Consider the following 16,476-nt stretch of genomic DNA (forward strand, 5'->3'; position numbering starts at 1 on the left):
GGGCTTTATGGATGGCTAGGAAAAAAGAAAAAGAAAAAGGACAAGAATATAGACCCAATGCATATATTCTTATATAAGGTATGTTTGCAAGTTCCACAGATCAAGTCCAAAATGGAGAAGGAGCATGGAAAGTGGCTAGAGGCCAAAGCAGAACATAGAGCTGTTGTTCAGGAAACCCAAGAACTTGCCCGCAAGAAGAGACTGGAAGCGAGAAGGCTGGTCATAGCAAGGCAAGGGGAGCTAATGGAAATTTCCCCCACATCCTCTATAGAAGATATTTTGGAAGATATATATAAGAGAGATCAGCATTGTAACATGAAATGTAGCTTCATACGGATAGAATGAAGCAAAGTCTCTGTTTTCGGTCCTCAAATGGTCGCAAACATATAGTCAACCTCTGTTTTTTTGCCTAACATCCTCCCACATCCTCTATAGAAGATATTTTGGAAGATATATATAAGAGAGATCAGCATTGTAACATGAAATGTAGCTTCATACGGATAGAATGAACCAAAGTATCTGTTTTCGGTCCTCAAATGGTCGCAATAATATAGTCAACCTCTGTTTTTTAGCCTAACATCCTATTGGACATTTCTTGCATTTGGTTGGACTTCCAACTATAAAAGTCATCGCTGTAACTGTTTTCCTTTTACCTTAATACACTTTAACATTTTCACGAAAAAAAATAACGCAAAGCAAATGCCAAAATTATGCTGACATGCATTGAAGCACGTTACGAAACACTCAAAACAAACGATTCACGAATGTAAACACATTATTTAAAGCACATTAATTTCAAAATGATTTTTCTATTCAGTTAGTGTGAGAACGAGAGGTTCCTTCATTGTATGGGCAGTTGCCTCCTCTCTTCTTCGCTCGTTGAATGCTGCATGTTGATCTCCATGAACTACTAGCTTCTCAACCTTTGTCATATCTCTGTGAGATGCCTTAGCAACTGTGGCATAATCCATCTTCATGGTGGTCCCATCCCTTGCAGAATTCATTTTTGAAAGTACCCTAGGTTTTTTCTAGTGAAGGGCTAATCGAGAAATGCCTTTCTTCTGGAAGGGCTTTTTGAAAAATTTGCCCTTCGACAGATGTTGATTCTAAAATCTACCCTTCTAGCTTTGAAAATGCTTTTTGAAAAAAATATTTAATCATTACAACTCTTACATACATCTTTTCTTTGATTTTTCATGTTCATTAATATTTACAAAATTGTAATACTTACAATACCATAGAATATTTGAAATGTAATATAACATACAACTAATTATTTTAAGTATTACAAAAGAAAAGCATAATTTTATCACTCGAAAAAATTGCAAAGCTATGATAAAGGCTTTAATCTAAAGCTCAATCGAGTAACATAGTCTAGAAAGGAAATAAGATGTCTCTACAATCATTGATGGTCTCAAATATAATAGCAACACACTCAAAGCACATCATTACTCATATTTTCCTACATGAGCTCGGTTGTTGCCACATTAACATTGCGATGAGATTTCAATCCATCCCATGTGGCATAAATTGTATCCCAATCAACATTTGTAGGGTCTTTAGCACCATTGTATGAAAGAAACATGAGCTCATTCAAGGTTTCCAATGATAATCTATTGTGATCATTGGATTTTATATAATTCTTTTTAGAGAAGCCTCTCTCACAATCAACGGTGCTTCAATCAATAACCAAGCATGCACGCCATAACTTTTTCATCTCTCCAAAGACTTGATCAAACTCAATATCATGCCCACATGCTTGCCAAGCAGTATGCATACTTTGACCTGGACATGTTCTTTTTAACTTCACCATGAAGTCTCCATACTCAAGCTTGCATGCATCAACATCAACAAGGGTCCTAAACTTTTCTAACAAGGCATTTATCCATATAGCACCCATTGTGAATCATCCTCGAATATCATGTGGATAATCCTTTGGACTGAATATTTTTGCAGCCTCAAACAACTTTAAATCACCAAACCTTGCATACAGTGCAGATATGACTTTTTGAACAAATTTCTTACCAATTTCAATGCAATTGTCCCAAGTCACCAACTGGCTACATGTATCCTTAGGTCCCAATAAATTATTATGAAGACGGTGCCTTTCCATAGCTCTAGCATTGTTGATCGGAAAATGCGCATATCCATCTTTGACTTGCTCATAAAACTTTGAGAGATGTTGTGTTCCATGACCAAAGTCCCCTAATAGGAAGCGTGCCTCAAGAATATCTATGGTTACCATAAGCTATGTTCCTATTGAAGTTATGTCCACTTGCTCAACCTGGAACTTTTTGTTCAAAAGGTTTAGATAATGTAGCACATCAGCTAAGAGATGAAGGAAAAATTGAATCTTAAATGAGGTAAAAAGCATATACAACTCTACATTTTCCCTCATCCATATACGCAATAAAACAGGCATAAGTGTTACAAGCCTTTTTACCACTTGTCCTCTAGAGAGCCAACGGATCTCATGCACCTTCAAAAGCTCATGAACTGGTAGCTCAAATTCACTAGACAAAAATCTTTCAATTCTATGTTCCTCTTGTAAGAACTAGTAAACCATTTATATGAATTTCGAGCTGATGCCTCTACTATATCAAAGATTGGCAATGTAGACAATGCATCCTTAGCTGCCAATGCATCTCTATGTGCTATACAATGGACCCCAACTAAATGTGGCACCTCTCGAGCAAATTGCTTGACTAGACCATTTTCTTGCCCAGTCATTACATTGCATCCGTCAGTGGAAAATCCTACAAGCTTTGATTTTGATAGACCAAAGCTTTGTAGGAACTCTGAAAGTCCATCATACAGTCCCTGAGATGTCCCATTTTGTGTTTTCAATAATGCAACACATCTATTACATACATGTCCATTGCCATTATCACATAAGTATGTGATACATACAATCATATGGTGATCATTAGACACATATGTACTCTCATCGACCATAAGTGAATAAAAAGGACTTTCACTGATCTGTGCCTTTACTATCTCATACAAGTATTTGTAGCATGCCTCCAAAAACAAATGGGCAGAAGATGAAGAAAGATATGATGCATAACTTGCCTGACTAGGAACATACGGTGCCCCAAATAATACTAACTCCTCAACATTCTTTTGAAAGTCTGGAAGAGGCTTATCCCTAATAGCAATGAAATACATGTCTTGGAGCAACACTTTAATCCGAGTAACCCTTTTTTCCACTTCTGCTTGATCCATGTTGTGCAAATGTGTATCAAGAGGTAGAGTTGTTCTTTGCTCTTTCTCTGCCCATAGGAACTTCGCTTTGAGATGTTCCTTGGATTTTTCATGTACCTCCAACGATGGTCGTTGAAGAACTGTGCTGCCAACAGTAGCAAAAACATTGCTCATCTTAAAATGTGTGCACACCTTGCATCGAATTCTTTGTTTTCCATCTACATCATGAACTACATAACTCCATGGAAAGTATACTTTCCAATGTTCTTGATATGCACGTCTCATATTGTTCTCTGATTTCATGTAGGTTTTGCATGACATTGACATTTTCTTCCATCATGCCATTGTCATCTTCTATCTCTTCTAACCTCACATTGAGGTCCACATTCATAGTCCTTGTAGGAATTGTACATGTGTTAGAGCTTGCATTTGGAACATCATTATCTGTAGCACTATTAGACACATCCTCTGCTGATTTTCTCTTTCATACGAAAGCCATTGAGAGGCTTAATTGCCTAGAGTCCTTCTTGGGACGACCAATTCTTGTCGAAAAGACCATAATTCCCAATGCAGGTGGTCCAAATGAGAGCTTTCTTAAGCATACACATATAGAAAGAAAGATTAGTTATTTGCAAACCCTATTGTCGAGATCTCATCATGAGAATAAATCAAGGCTTTAATGTCATGATGATAGAGCTCACAGTTATCAGGTTTGTACAAGCATGTCAATCTAACCTATTTTTCAACCTTGTGAATTAGTTTATTTACAACATGGCATGACACACAATTCTTGCATATACCATTGCAAAATATTTCAACTTATGCATAGTCAAGATATTCGCTGTGCAAGAATTCTCTCAATCATATACACCACCATGTAGATCAATAAACCAAGTGTACCAATTGAAAGATTTGAAATATCTATGTTTAGGATGTAGAGATAAACATCTAACGATGTGTAAGATTTACTCTAGAAAAAACTATAGTAATGTGTTTCTAAAAGAGAGAGCTAGTTGAATACCCCTTTTTATCTAGCTAGATGACTACAATAGATTGTTTTCTCCATATAATCAACTCGATGGTGGAAAAATAACATAAAGCAAGGATCATAAGAAGCATGCATAAAGATGATAACATTGTAAAAGATAGAGATATGGTGACTAGAAGCTCTATATGTTTCTAAGGAAAATTTCACATCTATATGTATTGTGTTAAACTTAAACAATCTAGAATCAATTCCTTAATCAAGATTTCCTTCAAGTTACTTGATTGTTTAACATTGGATGACTTTGATGAAGTTTGATGACTCACCTCTAGACCCTTAGATGCCTTGGATGATAGTGGACTTGTAACCTCAATTTGGAATAGTCTAGGTCTCAACTCTCAGCTTTTAATAGCAAAGTTGAGCAACAAAATGGATTCTTCAACAAATATCTGCAATCCACAACAAATTCATAAGCCATTTTTCATTCATCGTATTAAAGGCAATAAAACATTGGTATAAGATCCTATTTTGCAGCCGGCAGGAGTCTTAGTGTGGCCCTCAGCGCCTCCCACAAGCGAAATGCTCCACATCCTATCCAGCGGACTATGGCATCCCACAGTGACAACATGCTCCGCATCCTATCCAGCGAACTATGGCATCGGCCCTTGACTCTCGAGGCTCTCGAGCTGCAGCCTGCTGGATGGTGGAAATCCTCAAGTACGGCAGTGCTGTGGTGGCCATCAGCAGCACCTACCACCAGCCTCGAGAGTCGGGACTCAGGAGTCGGCCCTCCAACAAGTGGTCACCTGATGCATGCATGATGCGACATCACTATCTAGTATCCACTCACGCTGCTCATCAGCGCCGCACAACCAGCAGGCTCGTGAGTCGCAACTGTAGTGAGGCACTGAGGGGTCACGTCATGGACTCTAGTCTCCAACTCATGGTTGGATCATGTTGATGTGACATGGAAGTGAGTTGTGACGAGTCACGATGACTCACGGACCACGGTAATGCCAATGGCGCAACGCGCAATAGGGGTGCAGGCGCCAGCGCCAAAGGCAGCCAGCCTGAGCCTAGACTCTAGCCAACGACTCTCCCTCCATTATCCATTTTGTGCATACCTGGCAATGGCTGATGAAGACTTGATAGACGGCATCTCAGACTTGGGGAGTCGGGACTCGGGAGTTGGTCCTCAAGCTCAAGGCTCAAGCCAGTTGAGAGTCGAGAGTCGAGAGCGGTGGTCGCTATCAACAGTTTGAAGTTTACACTCACGAATCACAATAAGCCTTAGGCTTTAGGTTTAGAATTTAGGGCTTTAGGTTTTAGGCTTAGAATTTAGGTTTAGAATTTAGGCTTAGCAAATTGCAATTAGAACTTAGCGGTCGATCGCTTGCGGGGGCGGGGACCGGGGTATAACCTGTAACTTCTTCCAAGTTTCAACGTGTTGTAACTTATAGTACCAATATATATAAATATATAAATATACTAATTAATAAAATTAAAAACACCCTTCTATAGCAAGGTTTGTAAAATCATGCCCTTCTTTAGGAAGGGCAAATTTTTTTCCTTGCCCTTCTATAACAAGGTTTAAAAATTATTTGCCTTCTCTTGAAGGTCAAAATGCCTCTAGAAGGGCTCTACAACCCTAAAAAAAAACCTGTTAGCATCCTCTTCCCTAATTGTGCCGAGGTTGTGCACAGTGCCCCAATATCGTCTTGCAAGTTGCACCTATGCTTCGCCTGTAATAGCATGAATGCGACAGGAGGTGGGTTCCACGTGGCAACCGTCAATTATTACTCTTAATAGTCTTAACAGCTCGTTAATAGCGACGGCCACATGCACCCCTTGCGCGCGGCGTGCGCACTCTCTTTCCATAATCACCTGCTCAAGAATTAGTTGATGGAGTCCAAGGTCTTAGCATCTTGATCTAAAGAGAACTAGTTGATGGAGTCACGGTCTTAGCATCTAGATCTAAACAGAGAGCACCTTGCTTATTGGTATGCGTTCCATCTGACACTGAACACACCTCCTATCATACGATCTAGATGATCGTTGCTGCTAAACTTTATTCCATGAGAAAGGTCCAAGGTGCCGTTCCAAAGCGAGGATTCTTCCCTGACCAGAGCACTATACACCTCCATACTTGAAAAGTTTGATGCCTTGCGTAGGTGGTCGGTAGGGTAAACCTAAGTACGTTGCTTTCTATGGCCTCAGAAAACATCAACGACAATGATGCGAAGAATCAATCCGTGGGAAACGAACGTGTTCTACAGACCACAGGTCTGTACCCGAACGGAACAGGTAAGGGGCATTATTATACGAGTGCATAAACTGTATTAGCACGTCAAGTTTCTTACATGGAAGATAAGGGCTGACCAGGCCAAGGCCACGCAGCAGCCGCGCGGGGCCGGACATCAACGTGAAGAGAGGGGGAAGAGCGTCCTGAGAAGAATATGGCGGTGCCGCCAATGCCCGCCATCGCGCTCCCCCACGTGGGGGCTGGGAGCCTGGGGTCCACGAGGCAGCGCCCACTAATTACTCTCGATGGTCTTAACAGCTCGTTAATACCGCTAGCCATGGACACCTCGGTCCTCAGGCTCCACACAAGGGCGCGCACGCGCGCAGACAGACTGTCACAGTCACATACACTCTCTCTCTCTCACGGTGTCGCATCACAATCACGTGCTCAATTACCAAGACAATGAGTTGATGCCACATGGACTCAAGGTACTAGCATCTTGATCCAAAGAGAGACACCTCGCATTATCGCATATTGAGAATTTGTGATGCGTTTCGTTTGGCACTGAGCGCGTCCACATCTTATACGATCGACATGAACGTCGGCGACGCAAGATGCTAACCTTTATTCCATGAGAAAGGTCCGAGGTGGCTGTTCCAAAGCGAGGATTCCTCCCTCGCCCGAACGCTGTACGTATACCTGCAGGCTCCGGAGTCCGCACTTGAAAAGTTTGATGCGGCCTTGCATAGGCGATCGGTAGGATAAGCCTAAAAACGTCGCTTTCTAGAATCTCAGAAGATATCAAGACGATCATGCGAAGCACTAATCCGTGGAAACGACCATCCAGGGTGTAAAATAACACGTGAAAATCCGACAAGTTGTTTATCTATGATTAGTGGGCTTCCCTTCGTATAATAGTAGTAACATAGTTAATTCTTCTAGTTATCAGACGGAACAGGTAAGGCCAGTATTATACGACACCAATAAACTGTATTAGTTTAGCACGTCAAAATTCTTAGATAGCAGATAAGGGGTGACAGGCCCAGACTACGCAGCAGCCGCGCGGGGCAAGACAGCAATGTGGAGAGAGCGGGAGGAGCACCCTGAGAATATGGCGGCCCCGCCATCATCTTACGGCTCCCATTATCCGCACCCTCAACCTCCGGTGGCCATGAGCTCGACGGTCCGAATTAACCACAGCAGGTGCGTCCACGTTCCCGGCAAGAGCAAAGTTGTTGCATTCTTTTCGGGAGCTTTTGGACGGAAGAATAAAGCCGACAGCTCTGGCGATTCCGGCAACGGCTCCCACAATACCGGGAACGTTAACATGTGGCCGCCATACATCGTCGACAATTACGATCCTCGCAAAGAGCCAGCACCTGGCGATGTTGTCTTCGCTTAGCCTGCTTACAGTTATGGCATCGATTGCTTACTCCTCTGAAGTTAAAAGCCCCGTCTCTCAGCCTATAAGACCATATGTAGCTTAGGCAGTAGCACTATACACAGACAACAGTCTCTCACGCCTATAAGACCATATATAGCTTAGGCAGTAGCACTATACACAGACAGATGAATCATCTTTACTACGAATATTGCGAAGTAGATCTGTGGTCATAGTCTCCTAGAGATGGTCTACATCAATACATGATGCGGTTAACTCTGCAATTGCTTAATCTCTGTGTTACATAACACATGTCACAAGAGTTAACACTCTCTGTGGGACTGCCTGATTATGGTAGTTCTGCTAAACTTTAGCGTCGCTTCTGAGGCGGGGCTGTTTAAAGTTATATATATACTGGCACCATTTTACGTTTTACTCCAATACACTACATGCACCTTTACATCATGCGTTTCCAGTTACCTTATTTAATATACACTTCCTATGGACTTATTTAATAGGCACTTTAATATTTAACACAAACTTCTGAATAGGGGTCGACATTGCCTTGTAGACGACAAAATTTGCACGTCTTTGAGAGAGAGAGAGAGAGATAGAGAGAGAATTTCCCCGAAATTGGAAATTGAGCTAGATATTAGAACATGTAATTTGCTCCTTGATTCTATGTTATTTTTGCATTATATGTTGCTGGAATCATCTAATGACACTCATGTCAACCTTATGCAATACTCTTTTTTATTTTGTGGAAACGTTTAAATGTGTTCGATGTAGAAATGACTTTTTCCACTAAAAGATTGGGGAGGTTTTGTGATGGGGCAAGCCTACCCCTTGTCTCTCTAGAGGTTTTGATATTGAAAGTTTCTTGCAATCTTGGCTATAATTGCCTCAGAACTAATCCTAGTAGCTCTAGTAGCTCTATGAACCTGTGCTTTTCCATGTTGTATTTATTTTACTACATCATATTTCGTATTTCTAGTAGCTTAATAGTAGCATCGACTTGTATGAAGGCTTTCTTCTCTTCCCCATGCTTACTCAAATTTGACATACTCTAGTATTACACTATCAATATTAGTTTGGAGCAACAACTCAACTTTTAGTGTTTGCGTATGCTCAATATCAATGGATTTAGATATATTTTATTATTCTTGAAAGCCATTTCTTCCATAAAGAATAGTTTCTAATCCAATTCTATATGACTAGGGGAATCCTTAGATTTGTGCTAATAATACTTCTTCTGCGTTAAGTGCATTGTGGTGCAAAGAGAAGATCAAATTGTGCAAAAAATGCAACACTTTAAACTTAGCTTTATAGTTGGAAAACATGTGGGATATGGATGCGTCAATTCATGGGGCTCTGCACATTTGGAGAGATTCATTGACCCAATCTTTGTCCTTTCATTGGCCCATAAGGCCTTGTTGAGTATTAACCACAATAAACATGAGATTTTAGGTTGATTGAGTGGAAGCCAAATGATTATGAACTATACTGCCATTGTTGGGGATCTGATGCCGGGAGGCATATTTCACGGTGGATTCCGTGAGGTTTTACGGTGGATTCCGTAAACTTAGATGACCGGGGCTCATACACAAAGAGGATTCTTTGTGCGAGAAGTTGATGGGGACGCCTGTCCTTTTCGGGCGTTTCATTAATTTAGTGTGTACATGGGTGATTCCATAGCGGGTGATTCCGCAAAATGCATATTAAATTAATAAATGTTTATGAGTTTAGAGTGCGCACTCGTAATAAATTAAGGTTAGGATTTATTTCTAACCAGTTGATTTATTTATGTAGCTGAAGACTGCTAGGTATTCACATTTGTCGGTTTAATTGTATTATTTTACTAACGATTGTGAATGCTTCAGTTGATGTGTAGAGATAGCAGCAGTGGCGGAGGAAAGCATTGGAGTCTAGCGGGTATTCGACCTTTGGACTATATTTTGATAGGCGCCACGCCTATATTTTGTTATGTCTATAGAGACATCGATTATTGATTATTATTTTGTATGCGCCTATGCGCCCGGATATGTTATTTCTATTTGGACATTGAGATTGGGCGTGCCAGACTCTATGGGCACCGTCCATTAGCTTTATTTTTCTATTTTTGTAGAAAGCAAACTCAAAAGCTAAAAGCTTGTCATATTTTTGTAAATTGGGCTATTATTGAGCATGAAGATTGAAATATACATAAAATACATGCTTTGTGAAGCGCTCACACAAGGCATGGGGGAGATTGAACCCAATTTGTCTCTTGCCTCTTGTCGTGCATGCTTTTACATTGTTTTTTGTGTAAAAAGGTAGAGTTCATTGTTCTTGGGGACCTTCAGGGATTCACTACGTGAGCTATCTGCGACCGATCTGCGCACCAGTGGTATCAGAGCGGAGCAGAGATCAAGAGCTTCCAATCGCTACCAATCTCGGGCGAAGGCGGAGCTCCAGGAATAAACGGGCTCTACGGTCAATCTCATCGCGAACCGTCAATACAGGCAGACTTCTGGTGATCAAAAACCCCTGTTTCCACTGTCAGATCGCGAAGGACCAGGCTCTGCAGGCGGAGGACCACGCATACATCTCCATCATCAAGTCGTTGAAAACAGAGATAAGCTCTTCTCAAATTCAAGTTAATTACTTTATCAAAGCTTAATCTTAAGCTTGAAGCTCCACAAAATTTCAGTCGTCGTATCAGAAGATCCTTCCGAAAATTCCGCTTGACCCAAAAACGGCCCCCCCCACGAAATTTCACGCCGCCCTGCTAGTCCTCCATTAAGCTTATTAAGCTTAAGCTTAATCACTTAAGCTTAAGTCATTAAGCTCTCTGCAAGTCTGACAAGACACACAAGTCGATATACTCCAGGTCCTGCGCTGCCAAAGTCAAGTTCTACAAGTCAGGTGGAATCAAGTTCTGTAAGTTCTGCAAGTCGGCCTAAGTTCAGCAAGTCAACAACTCTGCAAGTCTGCTAAGTTTGCAACTCTGCAAGTTAGACTAAATCAGAACTGACTAGTGCTTAAAACTCCTAGAAGACTTGTTCGTATGCAAAAACTCTGAACTGGAAAGTTGTTCGCAGCAAGCTGTTCTACCTATCTACAAGTTCGTTGAAGTACTTTCAGCAAACGGATACAGAAATATTACAGATTTTTTGAAAATATACAAAGAAATACCCAAAAATACATAGCCTTGTAATCCCAAATTTGAGCTACGCTCATCCCGCTAACCTGATTTTGAGTGAGAAAGGTTTATTGAGTTTTACAAGATGACTACCCCATATATGGATGATCCTATGACTGAAGACGACTTACATGAACCTACCATGGAACAAAAGCTGGATCTAATCATGCTGCAATTGGAAGAAGAGCGAAGGGCTAGGCAAGCATTGCAAGCGCAATTGACAAAACTACAAAGAGCATCCACCGACAAAGAAGAACCTCGAGCTGAAGATTTGATTCGACGTACCATCAACGCTACTCTTGAAGCACAAACCATTCGCAAGGAATCCAAGATAAGTAAACGAAGTTTCAAGTTTCGCACTTTCAATGGCATACGAGAAGGAAAGGCTGTTTTATCATTCATTAGCCAGTTTGATGACTATTTCCATGAGGAAACTTATGCCGAAAAAGATAAAATCAAGTGTGTTACTAACCATCTGATAGACAGAGCATCACTTTGGTGGACTATAGTCCGCAAGAGCATAGAATGTCCTGCTACTTGGGAAGATTTCAAGAAGAAGTTCATGCAGAATTTCCTTCCACCGCAATTTCATGAGAAGGCTATCAAGCAATGGGATTTACTTCAACAACGAGATCGTGAGCCTATTTCACAGTATACAGAGCATTTTTGGAATGCACTCCTACAGCTACGCATACTTGAAGACGTACCAGAGACGACACATAAGCGGAAGTATATGTCTGGACTTCTTGGACATTACTACGCTGAAGTGAACATGTTCAAGCCTGCTACCCTTGAAGACGCCATCTCCTTAGCTCACGACACTGAAGATAAGTTACGCGGAAGAGACAGACGACCACAGCAATTCCAAGCCAACGGTAATTATGGATCTAAACAATTCAATTCCAATTTTAGAAGTTTTAATCCAGGTCGTTTCTCATCACCATCTTTCCGCAAGAATTGGCCTAAACCACCTGCATTACCATCCACTGTCAATCCAAATCCAAAGCCTATTCCACAAGCAAATCCAAATGTACCCAGACTTCCAGCCATTGCAAATAATGTGACCAAAGCCAAGCCAATAGTATGCTACAAGTGTCACCAGCCAGGGCATCTCGCAGCAAATTGTCATTCAAAGAAGCCACCAGCACATATCAACTATCTTGGAGCCATGGACGAAGATGAGCATGAGGATATGCCAGATTTCACTGAAGATGAGGATGATCCTACTACTACTTCCGACACTTTACCAAGTATGCCTACTCCACATTCATTATTAACTATGAAATGTATGGTGCATGGAAAGGAAAGAACTATCTTACATGATGACGGTAGTACCCATGACTTTATCTCAGCAAAATTGGTAAAGGAATTGAAATTGCATACAGTACCTACGCATTATTGCATAAAAGCTACATTTTTAGGCACTAGGTACAATGGCACACAAGAAGTACAAGATTTAGAAATTCAAATTGGTGCATACATTGAAAGAAGAAATTTCTTAGTTGTCCCATTACAGTCAAGTGACATTATTTTAGGAATGCCATGGAGACACCAGCATAATCCAAATATAGATTATTCCACACACACAATGAATATTAATTTTCAAGGAAAATCTATTACATTATATGGTATACATGCATCTCATATTTTTCCACTGCTTTCGCATACTCAAGCAAAATGTGCACTATGCAAGAATACTAAATCATATCTCATTTGGGTGAATGAATTGCACGCAAAGGAAAATCATATGCACCCTAGGCATAAGGAATTTCTTGCATATTTTAAGGACTGTTTTGCAGAAGACCTACCACCAGGTTTACCACCTTCACGTCCAGAAGACCATAAGATTGATTTAATTCCTGGCACACAACCACCTTGCAAAGCACCATATAGGCACAATCAAATAGAGCAAAAAGAAATTCAGAGTCAAGTTGAAGAATTACTAAATAGAGGCTTAATTAGACCTAGCAGTTCTCCATTCGGTGCACCTGTACTCTTAGTCAAGAAAAAGAATAATACCTATCGTATGTATATTGACTATCGAGCATTAAATAAGATCACTGTAAAGAATAGGTATCCTATACCTAGAGTTGATGACCTTATGGACAAACTACAAGGATCTTCTATATTTAGTAAAATTGACCTTAAGTCTGGATATCATCAGGTGAGGCTAGATAGATCTGACATATTTAAGACTGCATTTAGGACACAATTTGGCCATTACGAATTCTTAGTCATGCCATTCGGATTAACTAATGCACCTGCTACTTTCAGTAGAATGATGAACCGTATTTTTTTGAAATATCAGTATTGTGTGATTGTTTTTTTAAATGATATTTTGGTGTTTAGTCAAAGTGAAAAAGAGCATTATGAGCATTTATCATTAGTTTTTCAATTACTGAAAGAAAATTAATTGTTTGCAAATCCTGACAAGAGTGAATTTTTTAAGACAGAAATTGAGTATTTAGGTCATATTGTATCAAAAGAAGGAATTAAAGTTTATCCTAAGAAAATTGATGCAATATTGCATTGGCCTGTTCTTAAAAATGTACATGAATTACGCTCATTCCTTGGTCTTGCTAGTTTTTATAGGAAGTTTGTACGTAATTTTTCATTACTTGCTTTACCATTGACCAAACTTCTTAAGAAAGGAATTGTTTATCAATGGATTGAAACTCAGCAGAAATCCTTTGATTTACTGAAACGTGCATTAACCAATGCCCCTGTTCTACAATTGCCTGACTTTAATAGACCATTCTTTTTAGTTGTGACCGATGCTAGCGGATCAGGAATAGGAGCCGTACTAATGCAAGACAACCATCTAATAGCATATTCTAGTTCTAAGCTGAAACCCTCTGAGCTCAAAAATTCCACTTATGACAAAGAACTATTAGCAGTTGTACAAGCATTAAAATAGTGGAAGCATTATTTAATGGGTTCAGAATTCATGATAAAGACCGACCAGCAAAGCATTAGACATCTACTTAGCCAACCCCAAATTTCTGACCGTCATATTAAATGGGCTTCCTTCATTCAAAGTTTTCATCCTATCATTCAATACCAACCTGGAAAAGAAAATGTAGTTGCTGATGCATTGAGTAGAAAACCTGCAATTCATAATATTTCTATCATATCTTTTGATTCTTTGATTGCTATGAAAGACACATATCACCAGGATATTACTTTTCATTCTGATTGGTAAAAATTAGTTCAAAATAATTTCATTTCTATTGATTCATTATCATATAATGATGGATTTATGTTTTTTGAAAAGAGACTGTGTGTTACTATTCCATTCCGATCTTTTGTTTTGAATGAAATTCATTGTCCCCCATATCAAGGTCATAGAGGAATCATATCTACATTACGCATGTTAACTGAAGATTTTTATTGGTCGCATATGGATGCAGATGTATCTAATTTCGTTTCTGAATGTTTGATTTGTCAAAGAATAAAGAGACATCATGGTAAACAGTATGGATTATTAATGCCTTTATCTATTCCATCTAAACCTTGGGAACATATATCTATGGATTTCATTACTAGTTTACCAAATACTAAATCTAACCATGACATGATTTGGACAATTGTAGATAGATTTAGTAAGCAAGCATATTTCATTGCATGTAAGAAAACTTTAACAGCATCACAAGCAGCACAGTTATTTTTTGAAAACTGTTTTTACTAACCATGGATTGCCAAAAGTGATTATTTCAGATCGTGATTCTAGATTTTGTAATAATTTTTGGATTACACTGTTTGCAAATCTAGGCACAAAGATTGATTTCTCATCTGCATTTCATCCAGAAACAAATGGACAAACAGAAGCCACAAATAGTACCATTCTAGATCTTTTACGTGCATACACTATCTCTAAACCTCAGACATGGGATACTCATTTGCACTTATTACAGTTTGCATATAACAATACACCGCACACATCTACAAAGAAAGCACCTTTTGAAGTCATTTATGGATATAGATTATCTACACCTGTTGCATCTTTGTCTAATAGAATTCAGAGTGCTGATGATATTGCTACTATGCATAACAGTATTTTTGATGAGGTTAAGGATATGATTGCTAAAGCCCAACAATCATATACCAAACAAGCCAACAAGAAAAGACAAGCCATGAATTTCAAAGTTGATGATTATGTTTGGCTTAGAATAGAAAAGCGTAGACTACAAAGTGTAGATAGACATCTAGTTGTCAAATTAGCTCCTAGATTCTATGGACCATTTAGAATCATTCATAAGATCAATGATAATGCATTCAAGTTAGAATTACCATCTCATTGGAAAATTCATAATACATTTCACATTAGTTTATTGAGACCATTTAGAGGCCAATTACCTATCCACCCTGTTTATGAAAACCCACCTTTATTAGAGGAAGAGACTGAAATACTTGAACCAGAAGCCATCATAGACACTGACTATATGACCACTAGAATTGGCCGAAGGTATTCTAGATATCTAGTAAAATTTAAGAACCATCCTGTAGAGGAAGCACAATGGATGCACGCTAGAGACTTAAATGCTTTCCCCACTCTGTTAGCTCCACATTGAGCTAATAGCAATTGAGGTCAATTGCTATCCCACCCCGGGGGTATGATGCCAAGAGGCATATTCCACGGTGGATTCCGTGAGGTTTTACGGTGGATTCCGTAAACTTAGATGACCGGGGCTCATACACAAAGAGGATTCTTTGTGCGAGAAGTTGATGGGGACGCCTGTCCTTTTCGGGCGTTTCATTAATTTAGTGTGTACATGGGTGATTCCTCCTGGCATATTCCACGATGGATTCCGTGCCACGGTGGATTCCGTGAGGTTTTACAGTGGATTCCGTAAACTTAGATGACCGGGGCTCATACACAAAGAGGATTCTTTATGCGAGAAGTTGATGGGGACGCCTGTCCTTTTCGGACGTTTCATTAATTTAGTGTGTACATGGGTGATTCCATAGCGGGTGATTCCGCAAAATGCATATTAAATTAATAAACGTTTATGAGTTTAGAGTGCGCACTCGTAATAAATTAAGGTTAGGATTTATTTCTAACCAGTTGATTTATTTATGTAGCTGAAGATTGCTAGGTATTCACTTTTGTCGGTTTAATTGTATTATTTTACTAACAATTGTGAATGCTTCAGTTGATGTGTAGAGATAGCAGCAGTGGCGGAGGAAAGCATTGGAGCTTAGCGGGTATTCGACCTTTGGACTATATTTTGATAGGCGCCACGCCTACATTTTGTTATGTCTATAGAGACATCGATTATTGATTATTATTTTGTATGCGCCTATGCGCCCATGCGCCCGGATATGTTATTTCTATTTGGACATTGAGATTGGGCGTGCCAGACTCTATGGGCACCGTCCATTAGCTTTATTTTTCTATTTTTGTAGAAAGCAAACTCAAAAGCTAAAAGCTTGTCATATTTTTGTAAATTGGGCTATTATTGAGCATGAAGATTGAAATATAC

At 39.6% G+C, this 16,476-nt stretch overlaps 1 protein-coding gene across 1 annotated transcript; it reads right to left on the reverse strand.

Annotated features, from left to right (window-relative positions):
* Window positions 1–2,481: 2,481 nt before the first annotated feature.
* On the reverse strand, window positions 2,482–3,507 carry LOC148019441 (uncharacterized). Its single transcript, XM_087701350.1, has one exon. It carries the CDS (start codon window positions 3,505–3,507, stop codon window positions 2,482–2,484), a length of 1,026 nt encoding a protein of 341 aa, XP_087557476.1.
* Window positions 3,508–16,476: the final 12,969 nt, after the last annotated feature.

Source organism: Lygodium microphyllum, chromosome 20, assembly GCF_053477565.2.
Source record: "Lygodium microphyllum isolate KBCC chromosome 20, Lygodium_microphyllum_v1.1.10, whole genome shotgun sequence".
Lineage (NCBI taxonomy): Eukaryota > Viridiplantae > Streptophyta > Polypodiopsida > Schizaeales > Lygodiaceae > Lygodium > Lygodium microphyllum.